This window comes from Primulina huaijiensis, chromosome 6 (assembly GCF_012295235.1).
Source record: "Primulina huaijiensis isolate GDHJ02 chromosome 6, ASM1229523v2, whole genome shotgun sequence".
Lineage (NCBI taxonomy): Eukaryota > Viridiplantae > Streptophyta > Magnoliopsida > Lamiales > Gesneriaceae > Primulina > Primulina huaijiensis.
The window spans coordinates 4348942-4367786 of record NC_133311.1 but is presented as its reverse complement, the minus strand read 5'-3'; the positions used below and the strand labels follow the sequence as shown (position 1 = coordinate 4367786).

Below are 18845 nucleotides of genomic sequence, written 5' to 3'. Positions count from 1 at the left end.
TATTTTGGTATACGAGCTATTAACATATAGACAACTTGGTACATTAATATTGTAAATCGTTAGTTGGTACATGATCCAATTAAAAAAAATTAATTTTACCATTGACTTAAATTATTTTTAAGGCCAATTATTTTTATTAAAATACACATTTTTATTTTCAATATATATATAATATATATATATTTCAAGAGTATATTTATTTTGAAAAAAATTATTATATTATGATAAATAAGTATTTATGAAAATATTAATTAATACAAAATTATATCAACAAATAAATTATATACTAAAATATAATTATTTTAAACATCTAAAATAAAATTATATTATTTTTCTTTATCGATATAATAATGTTATATCTATACTATTATATTAAGTGTGAGGACATCATAATAACTACCTAGAGAGGACACCAACTTTTTTTTTCAATTTTACCCTTAGATATTAATATTACACTTTTGTTTTTTGTTTTGTTTTAATTTCAACACACACTTTTATTTTTATATTTATTTTTATTTCAACAATTCAAATATCAATTTAGTCCCTCCATAATTTGTCAAATTTCACTTTAGTCCATCGATAGTAATAAAAAAGATTGTACACACACGCATCGCGTGTGCATAGTAACTAGTATTAATAAAATGACAACTCAATAAATAAATATTATATACAACTAAACAATTTTAATATACTAATAAAGGCAAAAACTTGTGTGAGACGATCTCACAGGTCATATTTTGTGAGTCGGATATCTTATTTGGGTCATCCATGAAAAAGTGTTACTTTTTATGCTAAGAGTATTACTTTTTATTGTGAATATCGATTAGGTTGACCCGTCTCACAGATAAAGATTCGTGAGCCCTACTCACTAATAAAATATAGTACAATAAATAAATGTCGCTACAACTTGATGGTATTATCGTCAGATTATCGAAACAACCTTAATCACTATTTTATTTTTTCAAAATCTGTTATTGTTCCGTTAAGAATTGGAAAAAATATTTAACAAGAAAGTTATAAATCATTGAAAAAAACAAATCTCCTAGGCAAATCCCACACATGACGGCTAGAGTACTAACACGTCGGCATGTGAATCTAAATCATTATCTTAATTTGTATAATTTCAACATTCGAAAGTTTATACAATTGATTCAAGCATTGTAACTTGTAAATATATATTGATAGAGAAAAAAATAATTTTATTATATATTAATAAATATATTTTAGTTTAATATGTATTTATTAAATAATTTTATAAAAAAGTATGATACTTATTATTTATTATAATATAATTTTAATTTATTTTTGTAATTTAATTGATAAAATAATCTTAAAAAAATAAAATGTAGCAGTACTTATTTTTCAGACATGATCAATCTGGTAATTTGCTTAGAGAGAAATCGGGAGGACCAAGGTTTACTCAGATGTAATATGCCAAGCAAGGTATCATTACTGAGGAGATGACATACTGTGCCGCTCGTGAAAAGCTCAACCCAGAATATGTGAGATTAGAGGTTGCTCGTGGCCGTGCAATCTTGGAAACTCTGCTGTTCTAAGTGTTGGAAATTTAAAGTAAATTTAAAGATTGAATAAAAATTATGTCTCATGAAAGTGGGAGTGTCTTTTGGCTCTCCACATTCTTGAGTTAATGGAAAGATTAATTGAGTTAATTAATCTTGCATGACTCTTGGTGTGCATTTTGAGGCTTATAAATAGTAGGGTTCATTTCTTCATTTCAAACACATGAAAATCTTTTCTCCTTCAAGCATTCTCTTGCATTTCATATTGTTAGCTTTCCATTTGGCCTCCGTTAAATCTCGGTGATAAAGTAAAGGTACGTTTTCAGTTCGCCGTAGTAGTGTCTCGTGCTAAGTCACTGCTGGTTGTTCCGTTGTATCCTGGGAAACATACGTCCAAGACGATCCTCGAAGCACATACAGGAGGGGACGAATCTGTTTTAAGGAAACTGTACATGCTACAGGCCTCGGTTTAGTTTTGCTTTCTTTTACTCAATAGTCATACTGTAAACACCACACTTGTTTCAGTTATTGCTTTATCTCTGCAAGTTCGTTTCTACGCTATTGTTGTTAGCAATTTTTTTTCTAACAAACTTAAAACAGATTACTCATTACGTGGTTTGTTTCAGATATGGCTACTGAAACCAGCGTGCAAAGGGAAACTGGTTATGTTGTCCCTACTGTGGCTCAAGTTGTCCCTAATGTTATCCCACATGCTGCTGCGGTTGCTGTCCCAGCCAGTCACGGTGGAAAGCTTGAAAAGTTCACTGGTGTGGACTTCAAAAGGTGGCAGCAGAAGATGCTGTTTTACTTGACGATGCTGAACCTGGCTAGATTCCTCTCTCAGGATGCTCCTAAACTCCAAGAGGGTGAGGGAGATGTTGAATCTGTTAGTACGATGGAGGCATGGAATCATTCTGATTTCTTATGCCGAAACTATGTACTAAACAGATTGGCCGATTCGCTCTACAACGTGTTTTGCGAAAAGAAAACGGCTAAAGAGTTGTGGGAATCCCTTGACAGAAAGTACAAAACCGAAGATTCCGGGGCCAAGAAGTTTCTTGTTGGCCGCTTTCTGGACTTTAAAATGGTGGATTCAAAGCCGGTTATCAGTCAAGTTCAAGAACTCCAAGTGATTCTTCACGAGATTCACGGTGAGGGGATGACTTTGAGCGAATAATTCCAAGTGGCTGCTATTGTTGAGAAGCTACCACCAGCTTGGAAGAATTTCAAAAATTACTTGAAGCACAAATGAAAGGAGATGAATATTGAAGAACTCGTTGTTCAACTTCGTATTGAGGAAGACAACAAGAGTTCTAAAAGACGATTGTTTACTCCAGTTGCTGCCAAGGCAAATGTTGTCGAGCATGGCCAAAGCTCGAAAAGGAGAAAGTTTCTCCTTCCAACAAAAAGAAATAGTGAACCACTTGATCTAATTCACAGTGATATATGTGATTTAAAAGGTGTACAAACTCGTGGTAGAAATAAATACTTCATTACTTTTGCTGAAGATAGCACAAAATTTTGTTATGTGTATCTCCTCAAAAGTAAGGATGAAGCTATTGACAAATTTGTCCAATATAAGAGTGAAGTTGAAAACCAACTTAGCAAGAAAATTAAGGTGCTAAGAAGTGATCGTGGAGGAGAATATGAATCATCATCTGCTGAGTTTTGTGCTCAACACGGTATCAAACACGAAAGAACCGCACCTTATTCTCCTCAGTAAAATGGTATTGCAGAGGGAAAGAATCGTACCTTAAAAGAAATGATGAATGCGTTGTTATTAAGTTCTGGTTTACCACAGAACATGTGGGGGGAAGCTGTTCTAACAGCAAATTACCTTTTAAATAAGGTGCCCCGAAAGAAGCAAGATAAAAGTCCACAAGAGTTATGGAAAGGTAAAAGTCCTTCCTACCAATACTTGCGAGTGTGGGGGAATCTTGCCAAAGTAGCAGTACCCACTCCAAAGAAAGTAAAGATAGGACCAAAACTGTTGATTGCATTTTCATTGGATATGCTCAAAACAGTAGTGCATATCGTTTTCTTGTACATGAATATCAAATATCGGATATTCACAAGAATACGATAATGGAATCAAGAAATGCTTCGTTTTTTGAACACATATTTCCATACAAATCTAAGGAAGAGCCAGGTTCATCCAAAAGATTATATGAGACAATTGATGAAGAACAAGAGCTTGATCAAGACATTGAACCTAGATGTAGCAAGAGAGCTAGGACTGAGAAATCCTTTGGTCCAGATTTCATCACTTTCATGATGGAAAGTGAACCTCAAAGCTTCAAGTAAGCAATGAGTTCATCTGAGGGACCTCTATGGAAAGAGGCTATCAATTCTGAAATGGAATCCATTTTACAAAACCATACGTGGGAGTTAGTAAATCTTCCTCGGGGAAGCAAACCACTAGGCTGTAAATGGGTTTTCAAAAGGAAAATGAAATCAGATGGAACCATAGATAAGTATAAAGCCAGATTGGTAATTAAAGGTTACCATCAACGTGAAGGGCTTGATTACTTTGACACATATTCTCCTGTATCGAGAATAACCTCTATTCGTGTGATACTTGCGATTGCCGCCTTACGGAATCTTGAAGTACACCAAATGGACGTAAAGATAGCTTTTCTAAATGGAGATTTAGAAGAGGAAATTTTTATGGAACAACCTGAAGGATTTTCAGCGACTGGGCAAGAAAATAAGGTTTGTAAACTGGTGAAGTCTATGTATGGCTTAAAACAAGCACCAAAGCAATGTCACAAAAAATTTGATAAAGCCATGATAGAAAGTGGATTTAAATTCAGTGAATGTGACAAATGTGTATATGTAAAGAGCACTGAAATTGGATATGTCATTTTATGTCTTTACGTAGATGACATACTTATCATTGGTAGTAATGATAAGATGATCAAATCTACCAAGAAGTTATTGAACTCAAGATTTGACATGAAAGATTTGGGTTTAGCCGATGTAATCCTTGGAATTAAAATCCATAGAACATCAGAAGGGCTAGTCCTAAGTCAGTCACATTATGTTGACAAAATACTTGAGAAATTCAATAATGATGACTCTGCATTGGCTAGAACCCCAATAGATACCAGTCAGCATCTATCAAAGAATCGAGGTGAGAGTATGTCTCAATTAGAATACTCTTGAGTCATTGGAAGTCTGATGTACTTAATGAGTTGTACAAGACCAGACATAGCCTATGCAGTAGGCAAATTAAGTAGATTCACGAGTAATCCAGGTGTTGAACACTGGAAAGCAATTATCAGATTGCTAAGATACTTAAGGTACACTCGTGATCATGAGCTGCACTATACCGGATATCCTGCTGTTATTGAAGGATACATCGATGCAAATTGGATATCTGATATGAAAGACTCAAAATCTACAAGTGGATTTGTATTCTCTTTAGGAGGTGCAGCAATTACGTGCAAATCTTCTAAACAAACTGTAATAGCCAGATCCACGATGGAATCTGAGTTTATAGCCCTTGACAAGTGTGCTGAAGAGGCTGAGTGGTTGCGTCACTTTTTAGAAGATGTTCCAGGATGGGAAAAACCAGTGCCGGCTATATGCATACATTGTGATAGCCAATCTGCGATTGGAAGGGCACAAACTAAGATGTATAATGGTAAGTCTAGGCATATACGTCGTAGACATAATACCATTAGACAACTACTCTCAACCGGAGTTATCTCTGTTGACTATGTAAAGTCAAAAGATAATATAGCGGATCCGCTGACTAAAGGGTTAAACAGAGAGTTAGTTGCGAAATCGTCAATGGGAATGAGGCTCAAGCCTATAGAATAAATTGGTGTGAAAGAAAACCCAACTTACGCTGACTAGAGATCCCAATAACTAGGTTCAATGGGACAACCTAATTGCACTAATTTGGAGAATCACTGTGGGGGTTATCCCTAGTCTATTCCTATTATAAAACAGTGAATGTTGAGGATAAGCTTACGACTTTTAATGATTCTGATGAGAAGCAATATAGAATCACCTATGTGAGAGAGAAGTGGGGCTGCTTCGAAGGAATTGCAGGGCTCAATTCTAGACTCTCTCGCAGAACCAGGCGTGTGTTCATGGCCAAAATGAACACGATCATGAGAACTGAATAGTATCAGGGAGAGTCTTGTGTGAAGTATATCTTAATTTACATAAACAGCAGAACAGTTCAAGGACAACATGTCTACTGGTCAGCTAGTAAATCAAATATATTTCATAAGAAAAGGTTCAAAGGGTAACACCTACCTATCCTATGCAGGATTCAACTGTAGAACTTTGTCACCAAGATTTGTATCAATTTTCATTCATGTGGGGGATTGTTGGAAATTTAAAGTAAATTTAAAGATTGAATAAAAGTTATGTCCCATGAATGTGGGAGTGTCTTTTGGCTCTCCACATTCTTGAGTTAATTGAAGAGTTTTGACTCTTCATATTCTTGAGTTAATGGGAAGATTAATTGAGTTAATTAATCTTGCATGACTCTTGGTGTGCATGTTGGGGTTTATAAATAGTGGGGTTCATTTTCTCATTTCAAACGCATGAAAATCTTTTCTCCTTCAAGCATTCTCTTGCATTTCATATTGTTAGCTTTCCATTTGGCCTCCGTTAAATCTCGGTGATAAAGTAAAGGTACGTTTTCAGTTCGCCGTAGTAGTGTCTCGCGCTAAGTCACTGCTGGTTGTTCCGTTGTATCCTGGAAAACAGACGTCCAAGACGATCCTCGAAGCACATACAGGAGGGGACGAATCTGTTTTAAGGAAACTGTACATGCTACAGGCCTCGGTTTAGTTTTGATTTCTTTTACTCAATAGTCATACTGTAAACACCACACCTGTTTCGGTTATTGCTTTATCTCTGCAAGTTCGTTTCTACGCTATTGTTGTTAGCAATTTTTTTTCTAACACTAGTTCCATTGAAGAAGAGGTTCACAAGCTTTAATAGGCAACAATGTGGGGTGCTGATACCATTATGGATCTTTCAACTGGACGTCACATCCATGAAACTCGTGAATGGATCTTACGCAACTCTGCTGTACTGGTTGGAACCGTTCCCATCTATCAAGCTCTGGAAAAAGGTTAGCGGGATCGCTGAGAATCTTAGCTGGGAAATTTTCAGGGACACGCTAATTGAACAAGCCGAACAAGGTGTTGATTACTTTACGATTCATGCTGGAGTTTTACTTCGGTACATCCCCCTAACGGCTGAGAGGATGACCGGAATTGTTTCTCGGGGAGGGTCCATTCATGCAAAATGGTGACTAATCTATCACAAAGAGAACTTTGCGTATGCGCATTGGGATGAGATTCTAGACATTTGTAATAAAGTAGGATATATCATTGTCAATCGGTGATGGATTGAGACCTGGATCAATTTATGATGCTAACGATACTGCTCAGTTTGCCGAACTCTTAACTCAGGGCGAATTAACTCTAAGGGCTTGGGAAAAGGATGTACAGGTAACAATTTTTTTTTTTTTTATGTAACTCCTAAAGAGCATCTTGGTTTACCTAATCGAGATGATGTGAAGGCCGGGGTTATAGGCTATAAAATAGCCGCACATGCAGCTGATTTAGCAAAAGGACACCCCCACGCTCAAAATTGGGATGACACACTTAGCAAGGCAAGGTTTGAGTTCCGGTGGATGGATCAATTTGCTTTGTCACTGGACCCAATGACTGCCATGTCATTTCATGATGAAACCCTCCCATCTGATGGCGCTAAAGTGGCCCATTTCTGCTCTATGTGTGTACCTAAGTTTTTTTCTATGAAAATAACTGAGGATGTAAGAAAGTTTGCTGATGAGCATGGTTACGGGACAGCAGCGGAAGCACTTCAGGAAGGAATGGATGCTATGAGTGCAGAATTCTTAGCTGCAAAAAAAAAAACTATCAATGGGGAACAACATGGTGAAACTGGAGGAGAAATCTACTTGCCGGAAGATTACATTAAGTCTAAAACTACCTAAAGGTGAACTTTCTCTTAAGACAACTGGGAAATTATATGAAATTTTGCTAAAAACAATGGAAAATACAGCCCTAATGCAACAGCATTTAATGGTAAAAAGCAAGAAACAGTTTGAATTTTTGCTCTTTATCTCCATTAATCTATATCAACACCTCTTACTCATTTCTTGATCGGTTCATTAATTGCAGGATTTTATTCCAAAAGCATAACAGACCATGATGTGGTTTACAATCCCCTGACAATGATCCATGGTGGCTAATTTTGAACGACAGTTAGGGTCGTCGTCTTCAAGCACAGATGGTAAGTAGATGAAATGGCTACTAGTTTGTTGAACAGCTTAAGAGAAACATCTTTATTCGATATTGTCTTCATTAGTACAAGTAGTCCGCAATTAAAAAAAAACCCTTTCTTCCTTTGGTTTAATGATTAATCCGTTCTAATATCTCGATTATTGATGAAAAAACGCACCAGGGGTGGGTGTCTATCTGCTCAGCAATGGCCATTTGGCCAGGAAACTGACAGTTCAGGCTAGTCCCTTCGAACCTGAACAGGATAATGCCTGCGTAGGGAGTGTGCATATTTTTTTCTTGTGCTTGAGCAGGGCTGGAGGTTCATTCTTTGGTTCAGGACATCGAATCAATTCTTTTGCAGCTTCTGGTTTATGCCAGGAAATATTTGCCACATTTCTGGCAAGTTTCATATTTCCTGATCATGTCTCAATCTTTCTGATATGTTGATTAATATGCCATACAAATTGAAGTTACTGAACTAAGCAAGACTTCATGATAAACTCTGGGAGAATATTTTTTAATTAAAATTCAAAATAATAACCACATTGTATTATTATTATTATAAAATATTAAAAAATTATTATTGTTGTTGCTCTATTAATTATTATAAAATTAACTTTATCATGCTCTAGTTGTCAACATTTTACTGAGACCAGTCCACCATAATCAATTCCTTGTTTTTTTTTTTCAATAGAAATTTTATATTTACATGAATTTTAATCCTCGTGTAAATATTGAGGATCTTAGTACTTATACGTGTATAGAAAAAAATTCCAACATTTGTACATTTTATTTATTTACAACTCCTTCCGAGTACATGTCAATATATCCCTCCTGAAGTTGACTTCACATTTCACACTGCAACTTGTGCTGCAGCTAGCCTTGCAATAGGCACTCTGAAAAAATTACACAAGAAATCAGCTTTTTTTTAGTTTTTTGAAAGAAAATAAGGATTCCTTTAAGATATCAAATCCATATGTACTACGTTTTTTTAAAAAAGAAATTGACTTAGATTTCGTCTTGAGATGTAAATAGACTAATAGAGGCAGGTAGTTGGATGATACCTGAAAGGAGAGCATGAAACATAATCAAGTCCAGCTTCTACGAAAAAGGCAACAGAAGAAGGCTCCCCACCATGCTCTCCGCATATTCCCACCTGCCATTTTACCGTGTCATTTGATTTGAGTCTAAAACTTAGATAATGGTATTTGCTATGCAAATTGATTCGAGAAAAGCGTACTTTTAGGCTCGGTCGAGCTGCACGCCCACGTTCAGTTGCTATCTTGATCAGCTGGCCAACGCCTTTCTGATCAAGTACCTATTGCCAAGAAATAAAATCATCAAATTTTGATATGATACAATCTCCAAAAATATTTCAAAGTTCAGGCTCGACTCCTTAAAATCCTCTGAGTGTTAGCCCTTCATTGGAACAGTGCATATATGACCAAACCCCTGCCTCTTTCAGTCATGCCTCAATCTAGTTTTTTTTTCCCAAAAAAGATGGACAGAGCCACGGAAATTGACAAACCTCAAACGGGTCGTTTTGTAGAATACCCTTTGACAAGTAAATAGGAAGAAATTTGCCCACATCGTCTCTGCTATACCCAAATGTCATCTGTGTAAGGTCATTTGTCCCGAAGGAGAAGAACTCTGCTTCTTTTGCAATCTTCACACACAAATCAAGAAACGTTAAACTTAATGAAGATTTTAGTAACTGTTTATATAATTCCATTAGCACAAAAATGTAAGTTTTGTACCTCATCCGCGACTAAAGCAGCTCGAGGAATTTCTATCATGGTGCCTACTTTATAGCTCACCGAGGCACCCATCTCGGAAAAGACTTTATTTGCAACTCCACGAACCAAACTCACTTGATGACTCAATTCCTGCCAAACATAAATAACTAGATTTTAGATGCGTTTATATTCCCATCTCAGCTCCATTGGATACACCGCAAATTTGTTGAACAATGAATTTTTATGTAGCGTTTCCAAGGATCAAGAATGTGATGAAAACAGTGTTTATGACATGCCTGAGGTGTTCCAATTAGAGGAACCATTATTTCTGGAAGGACTGTAACACCTTGGTTGGTCATGGAAATGGCAGCCTGAAATATAGCACGAACCTGCATTTCGGATAGCTCAGGGTACGATATCCCTAGCCTGAAAATTTTGATTCATTCCATACAGAAACATAGAGATAAGAGATATTTGAACGTGATAATAGCACTCAACAGACAGGATGAGGAAAAGGTAAAATACCTGCATCCCCGAAATCCAAGCATGGGATTTACTTCTGATAATTTTTCTATCCTTGAATAAACTTCGTCTTCGCTCATGCCGGTATCGATGGTTAGTTCCTCAACAATCTGTTCAATGTCTCCTTCTGGTAAAAATTCATGTAGTGGAGGATCTAACAGTCTGATTGTCACAGGCAGACCTGAGAAATGTTGGAAAAAAGGGCCAGCTTTTTATTTAATGGTTTATACATTTTTCATTTCATTATCCAACTGTAAACTTTATTACATATACGCACAGTGACATCATATGATACAAACTATTGGTTCTAACAAAAAAGATTTACCATCCATTGCTCGAAAAATTCCTTCGAAATCAGCTCGTTGATAAGGCAACAGCAAGTCTAAGGCTTGCTTCCTCTGTTCAAGTGTTACTGCCATTATCATCTTTCTCACTGCCTTGATCCTCTCGTCTGAAGCAAAGAACTGAGACAAATAAAGCGTGAACGATATCATGAAACACTTTATTTATGATTAGATAGACAACATATAATGTTATAAGAAACAATAGATGCACAAGTTTTGAAGCAGAGGAATGCTTACCATGTGTTCTGTCCTGCACAATCCGATCCCTTGTGCTCCATTACTCCTAGCTGTCAAAGCGTCTTCAGGCGTATCAGCATTCGCCATAACCTGATATTTCAATCACCACCACCACCCTAAGATTAGTAATAACACTTGCGAAATTTCAAGATTTTGATACAGAAAATGGTGCTCGTTCTATTTCAAGAATCTTTGAAGCACCTTGATCCGCCTGATCTCATCTGCCCATGACATGAAAATTTCCAAATCCCCAGTCAGAGCAGGAGGGGAGAGCGGCTGTTTACCCAAGATTACTTCACCAGTTGACCCATTAAGAGAGATCCATTCTCCTTCATGAATAACTTTGTCTCCGACCATAAATACCTGCATTTTTTATGAGAGATTTACATACAAATTCTTAAACTTTGTCGATATTGTTTACTTAATTTAATACTCAACCTTCTCGGAGTCGTTAACACGTATATCAGAACAACCAGAAACGCAACATTTCCCCCATCCACGAGCAACAACTGCTGCATGAGACGTCATGCCACCTCTAGCAGTCAAAATCCCAGCAGCTGCATGCATACCTCCAACATCCTCTGGACTTGTTTCAGTTCTCACCTTAAACCAAGTAACATTGAGAACATTTAACTTTTACGATCAAAACAAAATTAAGGAATGCAACATTTAGGAAGAAATGATCGCGATGCATGGGATATCAAATGCTAGAGATGACATGATGGAAAATCGTACCAAGATGCAACTCTTCCCTTGAGCATGCCATTCTTCAGCATCTTCAGCACTAAAAACGACCTGTCCAACTGCCGCACCGGGAGATGCAGGCAAACCTTTGGCTATAACAGAATTCTTGTAAGCAGACGGATCCTCAAACTAAACAAAAATAGCTAATGTTAATGAGAGCGTGAAGTTCTATAAAACAATGGGTAGTTTCTTGGAGAATATTTATATACGCACTCTTGTACCTGTGGATGAAGAAGTTGATCAAGATGCTGAGGTTCGACCATTTTTATTGCCGTACGGGAACCAACGAGCCCTTCATTTACCATGTCTACTGCAATCTTTACAGCACCTTTACCTGTACGCTTACCAGATCTACATTGTAACATCCATAGCCTATTTTCTTGGACAGTGAATTCAATGTCCTGCAGCATACAACAACATCCTTATCTGCGCCAAACTTAAAACATATTTAATTCGAAAATTCATACAATACATAAGTCATCAGTACCATCATATCTTTGTAATGTCCCTCTAGTATTTCACAGTTTTCCACTAGCTCTTTGTAAGCTTCAGGCATACAATTCTTCATGGTATCCAAGTCCTCTGGGGTTCTAATTCCAGCAACAACATCTTCTCCCTATAAAACAAAAAATCCATCAAAAGTGTATATTCTCGACATAAATAGAAATGACTACACGTGATCAAGACCTGAGCATTAATCAGAAACTCCCCATAGAGCTTGTTTTCCCCAGTACTCGGATTTCTTGTAAAGAGAACACCTGTTCCTGAAGTGTTTCCCATGTTTCCAAATACCATACATTGAATATTAACAGCGGTTCCTTTCAGACCAGTTATTTGGTTAATGCTTCGGTATTTTATCGCCCTTGGACTGTCCCATGAATTAAAAACTGCTTTTATAGCCAACTCCAGTTGCTTTTCTGGATCTGATACGAATAGAACGAAAAACACAGCTTAAGTTCTTGAAAAAGATCGGAACAAAAATAGTACAAGTTTTGATTCTTTTTAATAAACTATAAGTTCTTGAAGAAAAGGGAAAGCATACCGGAAGGGAACTTTTCACCCTTAGCTTCAAGATAGACACTTTTATATTCTTCCACCAGCTCTTTTAAATCAGAGGCTGTTAGATCAGTATCAAGCTTTATGCCTTTTTTACTTTTCATCTTTTCTAGTTTTTCTTCGAACAATGAATGTGGAATGTCCATTACCTTCAACAAACCATAACATTTATAAATTTTGAACTTGCACAAGAAATGTCTGCCGAACGAGGAGAGAAAAAAACTTACAACATTTCCGAACATATCAAGAAACCGTCTATATGAGTCATATGCGAACCGCTCTCCACTTTTCGCCCCCAAACCAGTAACTACTTCATCATTGAGCCCGAGATTTAGAACCGTGTCCATCATGCCAGGCATAGAAATCTAATTTAAAAAAATGGATTCGGTGATTCATTAAACCTATCAGCGGTCGAAACACAACTTTTGATCTCTTGGATGTATTTAAGATAGTCTTTTTCAATCAAAATTTTTCTATTTTCTATGATTGAATTCGATGATTATATTACATTAAACCAGAAGCATTTGAATATCAAACTTCATATTAAGATGACAGTAAGCTAAAAACTTTGATCCACATTAAATTGTTTATGAAAGAACAAAACTCACCGCTGCACCAGATCTAACCGAAAGGAGGAGAGGCTTCGAGGGGTCACCGAGTGAAGCTTCCATATCCTCCTCCACAATTTTTAAACCTTCTAATATCTCGTCCCATAATCCTTGTGGCAGCTTCTTGCCTATTTGCTGATATTCTTGACACGCCTCTGTAGAAATGGTGAATCCGGGTGGAACTGATAGACCAATGCTCGCCATTTCAGCAAGATTTGCACCTTTTCCTCCTAACTAGTACAGATTATGAATCGGGTTTATTTCGGTAAATGAATCACATTCTAATATGCTGCATAATTTGATCCTAGTACTTATCTGGCATGCACCATTTCCATCTAAGAACATGACGGTACACAATATTAAGTGACAAACACAATATTTGGAATTTTTCTTCAAAGCAAAATGATACGAAATCCTTCATCTTTTTATGCTACGTTTAATATCTAGCCAGATATTTCAAGTTTTAAGTAGCCCATCAGTTATGAATACGTTTGCAGCACAGCATATACATAAAGGAAGGGTCTTAAAGCGTAATAACAACAGGAAAAAATAAACTCTTATTCCAAGATTTACCGACTTACCAAGGACTTCATACCCTTGTTCCCCTCACTCCTTCCCTTGCCAAATGTGTATACTCTCTTCGCAAACAAAAATACAAAAATTTATCAACAAATACACATGGATCACAGGAGCAGACGAAAATCTAAGGCAAATATCAGAAATAAAATCAAACATTAGCCAAAATCCAAACACGATTTTTATATTAAGAGCATAACATAATGAATACACAATTGATGCATACTTTTCAGTTTTGCAGTTACAACATATAAAATGGCTTACCCTGAAATTTTAACAAAAGAATAAGAAGAATAACAGCAGTTTACAAATGAACTACCTTCATGGTGTCACTTATCACTTACGGAGAAAAACCAATAAATCCTGTAAATGCAAATTTCAAATAGTGATAGCAGAGAGGCTCAGCGTTTATAGTGTCAAGTGGGCAATGGTGAGAGCCAAGAAAAAGATTTAACACCACAGATACACGTGTTATTTCTACTGCCAGATGGATAGTTCAAGCCACTACAGGACAACTGCAGCACAAACACATTAAGTATGTCCGTTTTAAGGTTTCAGCGCAAGTCAAAAAAAAAATTATAATCAAATGCTTCTAATTCAACTCAGGATGAAAGTGAAATTCAGTCATGTTTTATTCACCTTATAAGAAAAATTCATATTTTCCCAGAAAATTTGAAGAGAACACTTTGGTTTGTCGCAGCTTTTAACATATAACAAATTAACGAAACAAAAAACCAAACAAAACAAAAAAATAATAATAATTTACCGTTTGATTTTTCACACAGAAGTACTGAAAATTTTCATGTAATACAGGGACTTTTTTGGCTATTCCCTCCAACTGTCATATGAAATTTTAGCACTAAAAAAAATCTATTCTCGCAAAATACTTAGCAAAATTTAAGCTACATTAATTATTTTTTCCTGATCCCTTAAAACTCTCGTAAAAATCTAACCTTTGTGGTGGCTGGAGTGGGGTCTGATACAAGACTAAGTACGGCTTGTGCCCTTTTCCTCGGCTCAGGTTTTGTTAGCTTGATTCTTGAACCATGGAACCAGGTGGCTCGATCTGGGCTCGACCTCCGGCTAACTCGAGCACGACATGGATGCATCCTGAGAAGATCAATTTGATCCGTGTATTTCTCCTTCAATGTTATTCTTGTATGCACATCATTCGCAGTGCACCTGATCAGCATTTTTTTCACAGTGAATTGATATTTCTTGATCTTTATATCTCCCTGCAAAACAGCAACACGCATTCAAATCAAATACTTCTTTCTCTAGAGCATCACCGGATCAAACTTTATGTCAAGAAAGGAAAAGGGAGTCACCAACTGGATTAGCTAGCACTGCATGTAATCAATTTGAGATCTTTAATTTATATTCTTATATTTGAATAACCGAAAAAACGGAAAGAAACTAACATAATCCCAAATGGGTCGTGAACAAAATAAGTTAGAAAGAAGTTCTGATCCTTGGATTATATTCCACGTTCTTGTGTGTGCACTGCGTGTTTCTTTATGCAGTTTCCGTGGTAACACTCATATACTACGTCCATTCAAGAAAGGTCTAGCAATTTTTGTTCAAAGAAAAAGTTCGAGCTTGTGAAGAAAAATGATCAAGTTGTTGCAACGAATCACCTTATTTTGATTAAATTAACGAAAGGGAATGAAAAGACCACAAGTGTACAGAAAGCTCAGAGGTCTTTCGAAGCCCGAAAAAATGGCGGTTGGTGCTTCGGCTGATCGAGTATATTGTGTGGTTTACTATGAAGCTAATAGTCATTTCTTGAAATGGTTTGTCTTGGATATATAACCCACATCCAAGAAATTAAGGACTAAAATTTTTCCTATTTTATTTCTGTAATAAAGATAAGATACATTGGCAATTGTTTGAGATCCATTAATTGGGCATTGTCTGTTTTCCCGCACTGTGGGACACGCATTACAAGGAGTCGGATAATGTTCAAGATTTCAAATTTACAAAAAAAACAGGGTGATTGATATTGGCATTGAAAATTGTTTAGGTTTTGGATTTGACATTTTTTTAAAAAATATATATATAATTTATTACTCCATCCACTAAAATATATGGAGTGTTCAAAATACTTACTTCTATTCAAGGTTCTAAAAAGCGTGAAGTGCCCCGAAGCACGGATGTCGAGCTCCAAGCTTTTCAAGCTTAAGCCAGATTAGCATGGGCTTAAGCGTGAAAAATGTTTTTTTATCTTTAGTTTAATTGTAATTATCTGATGCATTAATTCTCATATTTATAAAAACATAAAAATATCAAAATTACAATCGTTATTTGTTTTTATAACTAGAGCACATTAAAAATTGCTAAATATTTGTCAAATCATTGTCAGACACGCTTAATAATAATTAAAATTAAAAAATATACATCTAAATTATAAACCTAATTTATTATTTTAAAATAAAAAGACATACCTTCAAAATAAAAAAATTAAAAATAAACAGATGCGATTAATTGTGATTAAACACGCTTAATTAAAGTTTGACCGCTTTTTCTGTTTTTCATCGAAGCGGGGCGTTTTTGTCGAGATTCAAGCTTAAGCACTTAAGCGGGCTTTTTAGAACACTGCTTCTATTAATGCTACCATTTATTGCATGAATAAAAAATGGATAAATTTTAAAAAAAATTGTTTTTGCAAAGTCTGTTTTTCAAATAATATCCTTAAATTATGGGATAAAAACAAATAATTTTATATAATTAGAATGGAGATAGTTATTACTATGTTGTATATAAGTTGTGAGGCCCATTTACTCTAATGACAAGTAATGATCAAACAATAATGGTTTGATTTAAAGGTGTAGCGGAAAAAGGTTTAAAATACTTTAAAACTGATCTCAGGGCCTAGAAAAATTTCGGCATGACCTCCCCGTAAGTAGGACATCCCGAAAACTCAAGCAACATTTTATATCAAAATATACTCCAACTAGAGTCATTAAAACAAAACCAAAGTCAACAACCTATAGCCGCACTGGCTAGGACTAAACAGAATTTAAAACTTACCAAATACTCACCAGATCAATAAAATCACAGAGACGCCTCAGAACATAACAAGGACAACCAAATATCACTACAGATACACGGGGCATCTCCCTGCCAAATAAAATACAATACAAGACTGAAACAAACTCAAGACATATATATGGACTAACTGGGAGACTCCACCGAACAGAACCAAGCAATCCAACCTCAATCCCGAGCTCCATTGGCGGAACCTCGGCCTGATGCTGCAATACGACTCGGGAGATCTACCATGGTGCCCAATAGCAACCACAGCAGCCCCCAGTAAACAACTAAGGTTAGGATTCTGGTATGAAACAGTTCAACAATAACAACAATAACATAAATCATGCATAATCATATAATGAAATGTAATATGCAATGCATGAAAGGCTCAACGAATAATCGGGATAACAGGAGCCAACAAACGGTACGATAACAACTGGAATAATGCTCGAGCAACAACACAGGGGAGCTACATCGTCATGCAGCTAAACCGCCCTGCCAAGTATGCGAGGTATGCCAAGCTGTGTTGAATAACACCCCTGACTCGGCCTCCATACAGCTGATATGCTATAACATGATGGCACAACAGAACAAACTAGATGACACAATCCCAGCGCTCACCTCAAAAGGCTGCACTAACCACGGGATTGTTCAATCACATCTACGGTCTCATGTGTATAAGCCTATCAGCCACACAATGATCCCGAGATAAACAACAGTGCCAGATAACAACGGATATCAACAATGGGCTAACAAGAACGATAGGGCTCAACATGAATGTCACAACAGTATGCCCAATGCTAAATGCCAATAATATGTCACAATAATAAACATATATCACAACAAAGGCATTTAACATATTACAACAGTCAACAAATCATAAACACGATCCATGTAACACAGAATGACAATTAAACATAATTTATGTTTTACAGTCGTAAATTACCGAGCTGTAACATACCTAAACCGACTCTAAAATCACAACAAGCTCAACTTTAATCTCTTCGACCTAACAATGATAAAAAAAATAGGTCGAATAATTCACAATTCACCAATAAAACTAAATTAATCCAACTTATTGATTTTTAATTATCAAAACTTAATTCCCTAATCAATTTCAACAATTCTGAAATTTCAACTAAATAACCGTAATTCTCCAAATTAATCACATGATTAACTCGATACTAATTCACAAACTCTTCGATTTATACCTCAAAGCTCTCCAATGATCGAACCTACAATATAAACCCAATATATACTTCAATATAATGCATTAAAATCGACAAAGCGAAATTAAATCGAAGCGAGTAAAATTACACTTCGGGGCAGCCTACTTATGCACCGAAAAATCTGGAATTGGATCCAAAATTACCAAGATCGAAGTATAAACTAGTCGCTAGCGGTCCAATGTTGCTACTCGCCAGAAAAGACGTCGGAAAACACTATTCACGACCAACAACCGAACTGAAAACTAGCTGGAAAATGCAGGAACAGCAAGGTAAGATTTAAGCTTCAAATCCTTGCTCAATATACTCCAAAGAACCAAGAAAGAACCAAACAATAGCTCACCTAGAATCGAACAAGAAACTCGAACAGGAACAATCCTGAAACAGGGTTTGATTGGGACTGAAACGAGCATCAAAAGTGGCGATTCATGGTTCAAAACGAAGCTACTGAAGTAAGGAAGAAAACCTCTCAAACCGTTCGAGATTTGGACGCCGGACGGAGGAGATATCGCGACTTTCCCGCAGCTGCTCCAAGGGTTGCGGGAATTGGGTTTTCTTCTTTATTTCTATTTCCTCTCTTCCCTCTCTTATGCGTAAGATAAGTTGTGTATATGTGTGTAATAATTGACCACAACACTTAATAAATTGAGTCTATTTTATCCGAATTTTACGTATTTTAAGAACTCGTGTGTTATTTAAACTCTATATGTATTTTATATCGTTAAATTCTCCGAGATTCTAAAATACATATTTTTAACACACTTCTTGAATTTATTTGGCATAAATAATTATTTTAATTTACAACTCAATAATTATTCTAATTATATCAAATTACCGGATAATTAATCACAGGGCCTTACATAAGTGGTCTTCAAATTTTTATGATTTTTTTAAAAAAAATTTAATTTAATACATTAAAATTATGCCGCTCGTTATACAGCCTGGTAGGATTCAAATCCATCGGA

General features: G+C 36.1%; 1 protein-coding gene, 1 long non-coding RNA gene and 1 pseudogene across 3 annotated transcripts; 1 reads left to right on the top strand and 2 right to left on the bottom strand.

Moving 5' to 3' along the window:
- Window positions 1-1424: 1424 nt before the first annotated feature.
- LOC140979010 (phosphomethylpyrimidine synthase, chloroplastic-like) lies at window positions 1425-8388 on the top strand (annotated as a pseudogene).
- Window positions 8389-8459: 71 nt separating this feature from the next.
- Window positions 8460-15430, bottom strand: LOC140979007 (pyruvate, phosphate dikinase 2-like). 2 transcript variants are annotated; one of them, XM_073444355.1, is made up of 21 exons: window positions 15259-15430; window positions 14575-14856; window positions 13627-13683; window positions 13046-13279; window positions 12665-12802; window positions 12424-12586; window positions 12069-12304; window positions 11869-11997; window positions 11603-11782; window positions 11373-11510; window positions 11076-11240; window positions 10839-11000; window positions 10638-10727; window positions 10382-10520; window positions 10060-10237; window positions 9831-9960; window positions 9556-9684; window positions 9327-9464; window positions 9039-9116; window positions 8863-8954; window positions 8460-8694 (listed from the first exon to the last, which is right to left on the bottom strand). In XM_073444355.1, exons 2-21 carry the CDS (start codon window positions 14812-14814, stop codon window positions 8652-8654), a joined length of 2859 nt encoding a protein of 952 aa, XP_073300456.1. In that variant the 5' UTR covers window positions 14815-14856; window positions 15259-15430; the 3' UTR covers window positions 8460-8651. The 2 variants fall into 2 exon arrangements, with proteins under 2 accessions (XP_073300456.1, XP_073300457.1); XM_073444356.1 differs by lacking the exon at window positions 15259-15430 and adding an exon at window positions 15043-15190.
- Window positions 15431-16944: 1514 nt separating this feature from the next.
- On the bottom strand, window positions 16945-18462 carry LOC140978785 (uncharacterized). Its single transcript, XR_012175621.1, has 2 exons — window positions 18224-18462; window positions 16945-18129 (listed from the first exon to the last, which is right to left on the bottom strand). It is a non-coding gene; the product is annotated as an uncharacterized lncRNA (long non-coding RNA).
- Window positions 18463-18845: the final 383 nt, after the last annotated feature.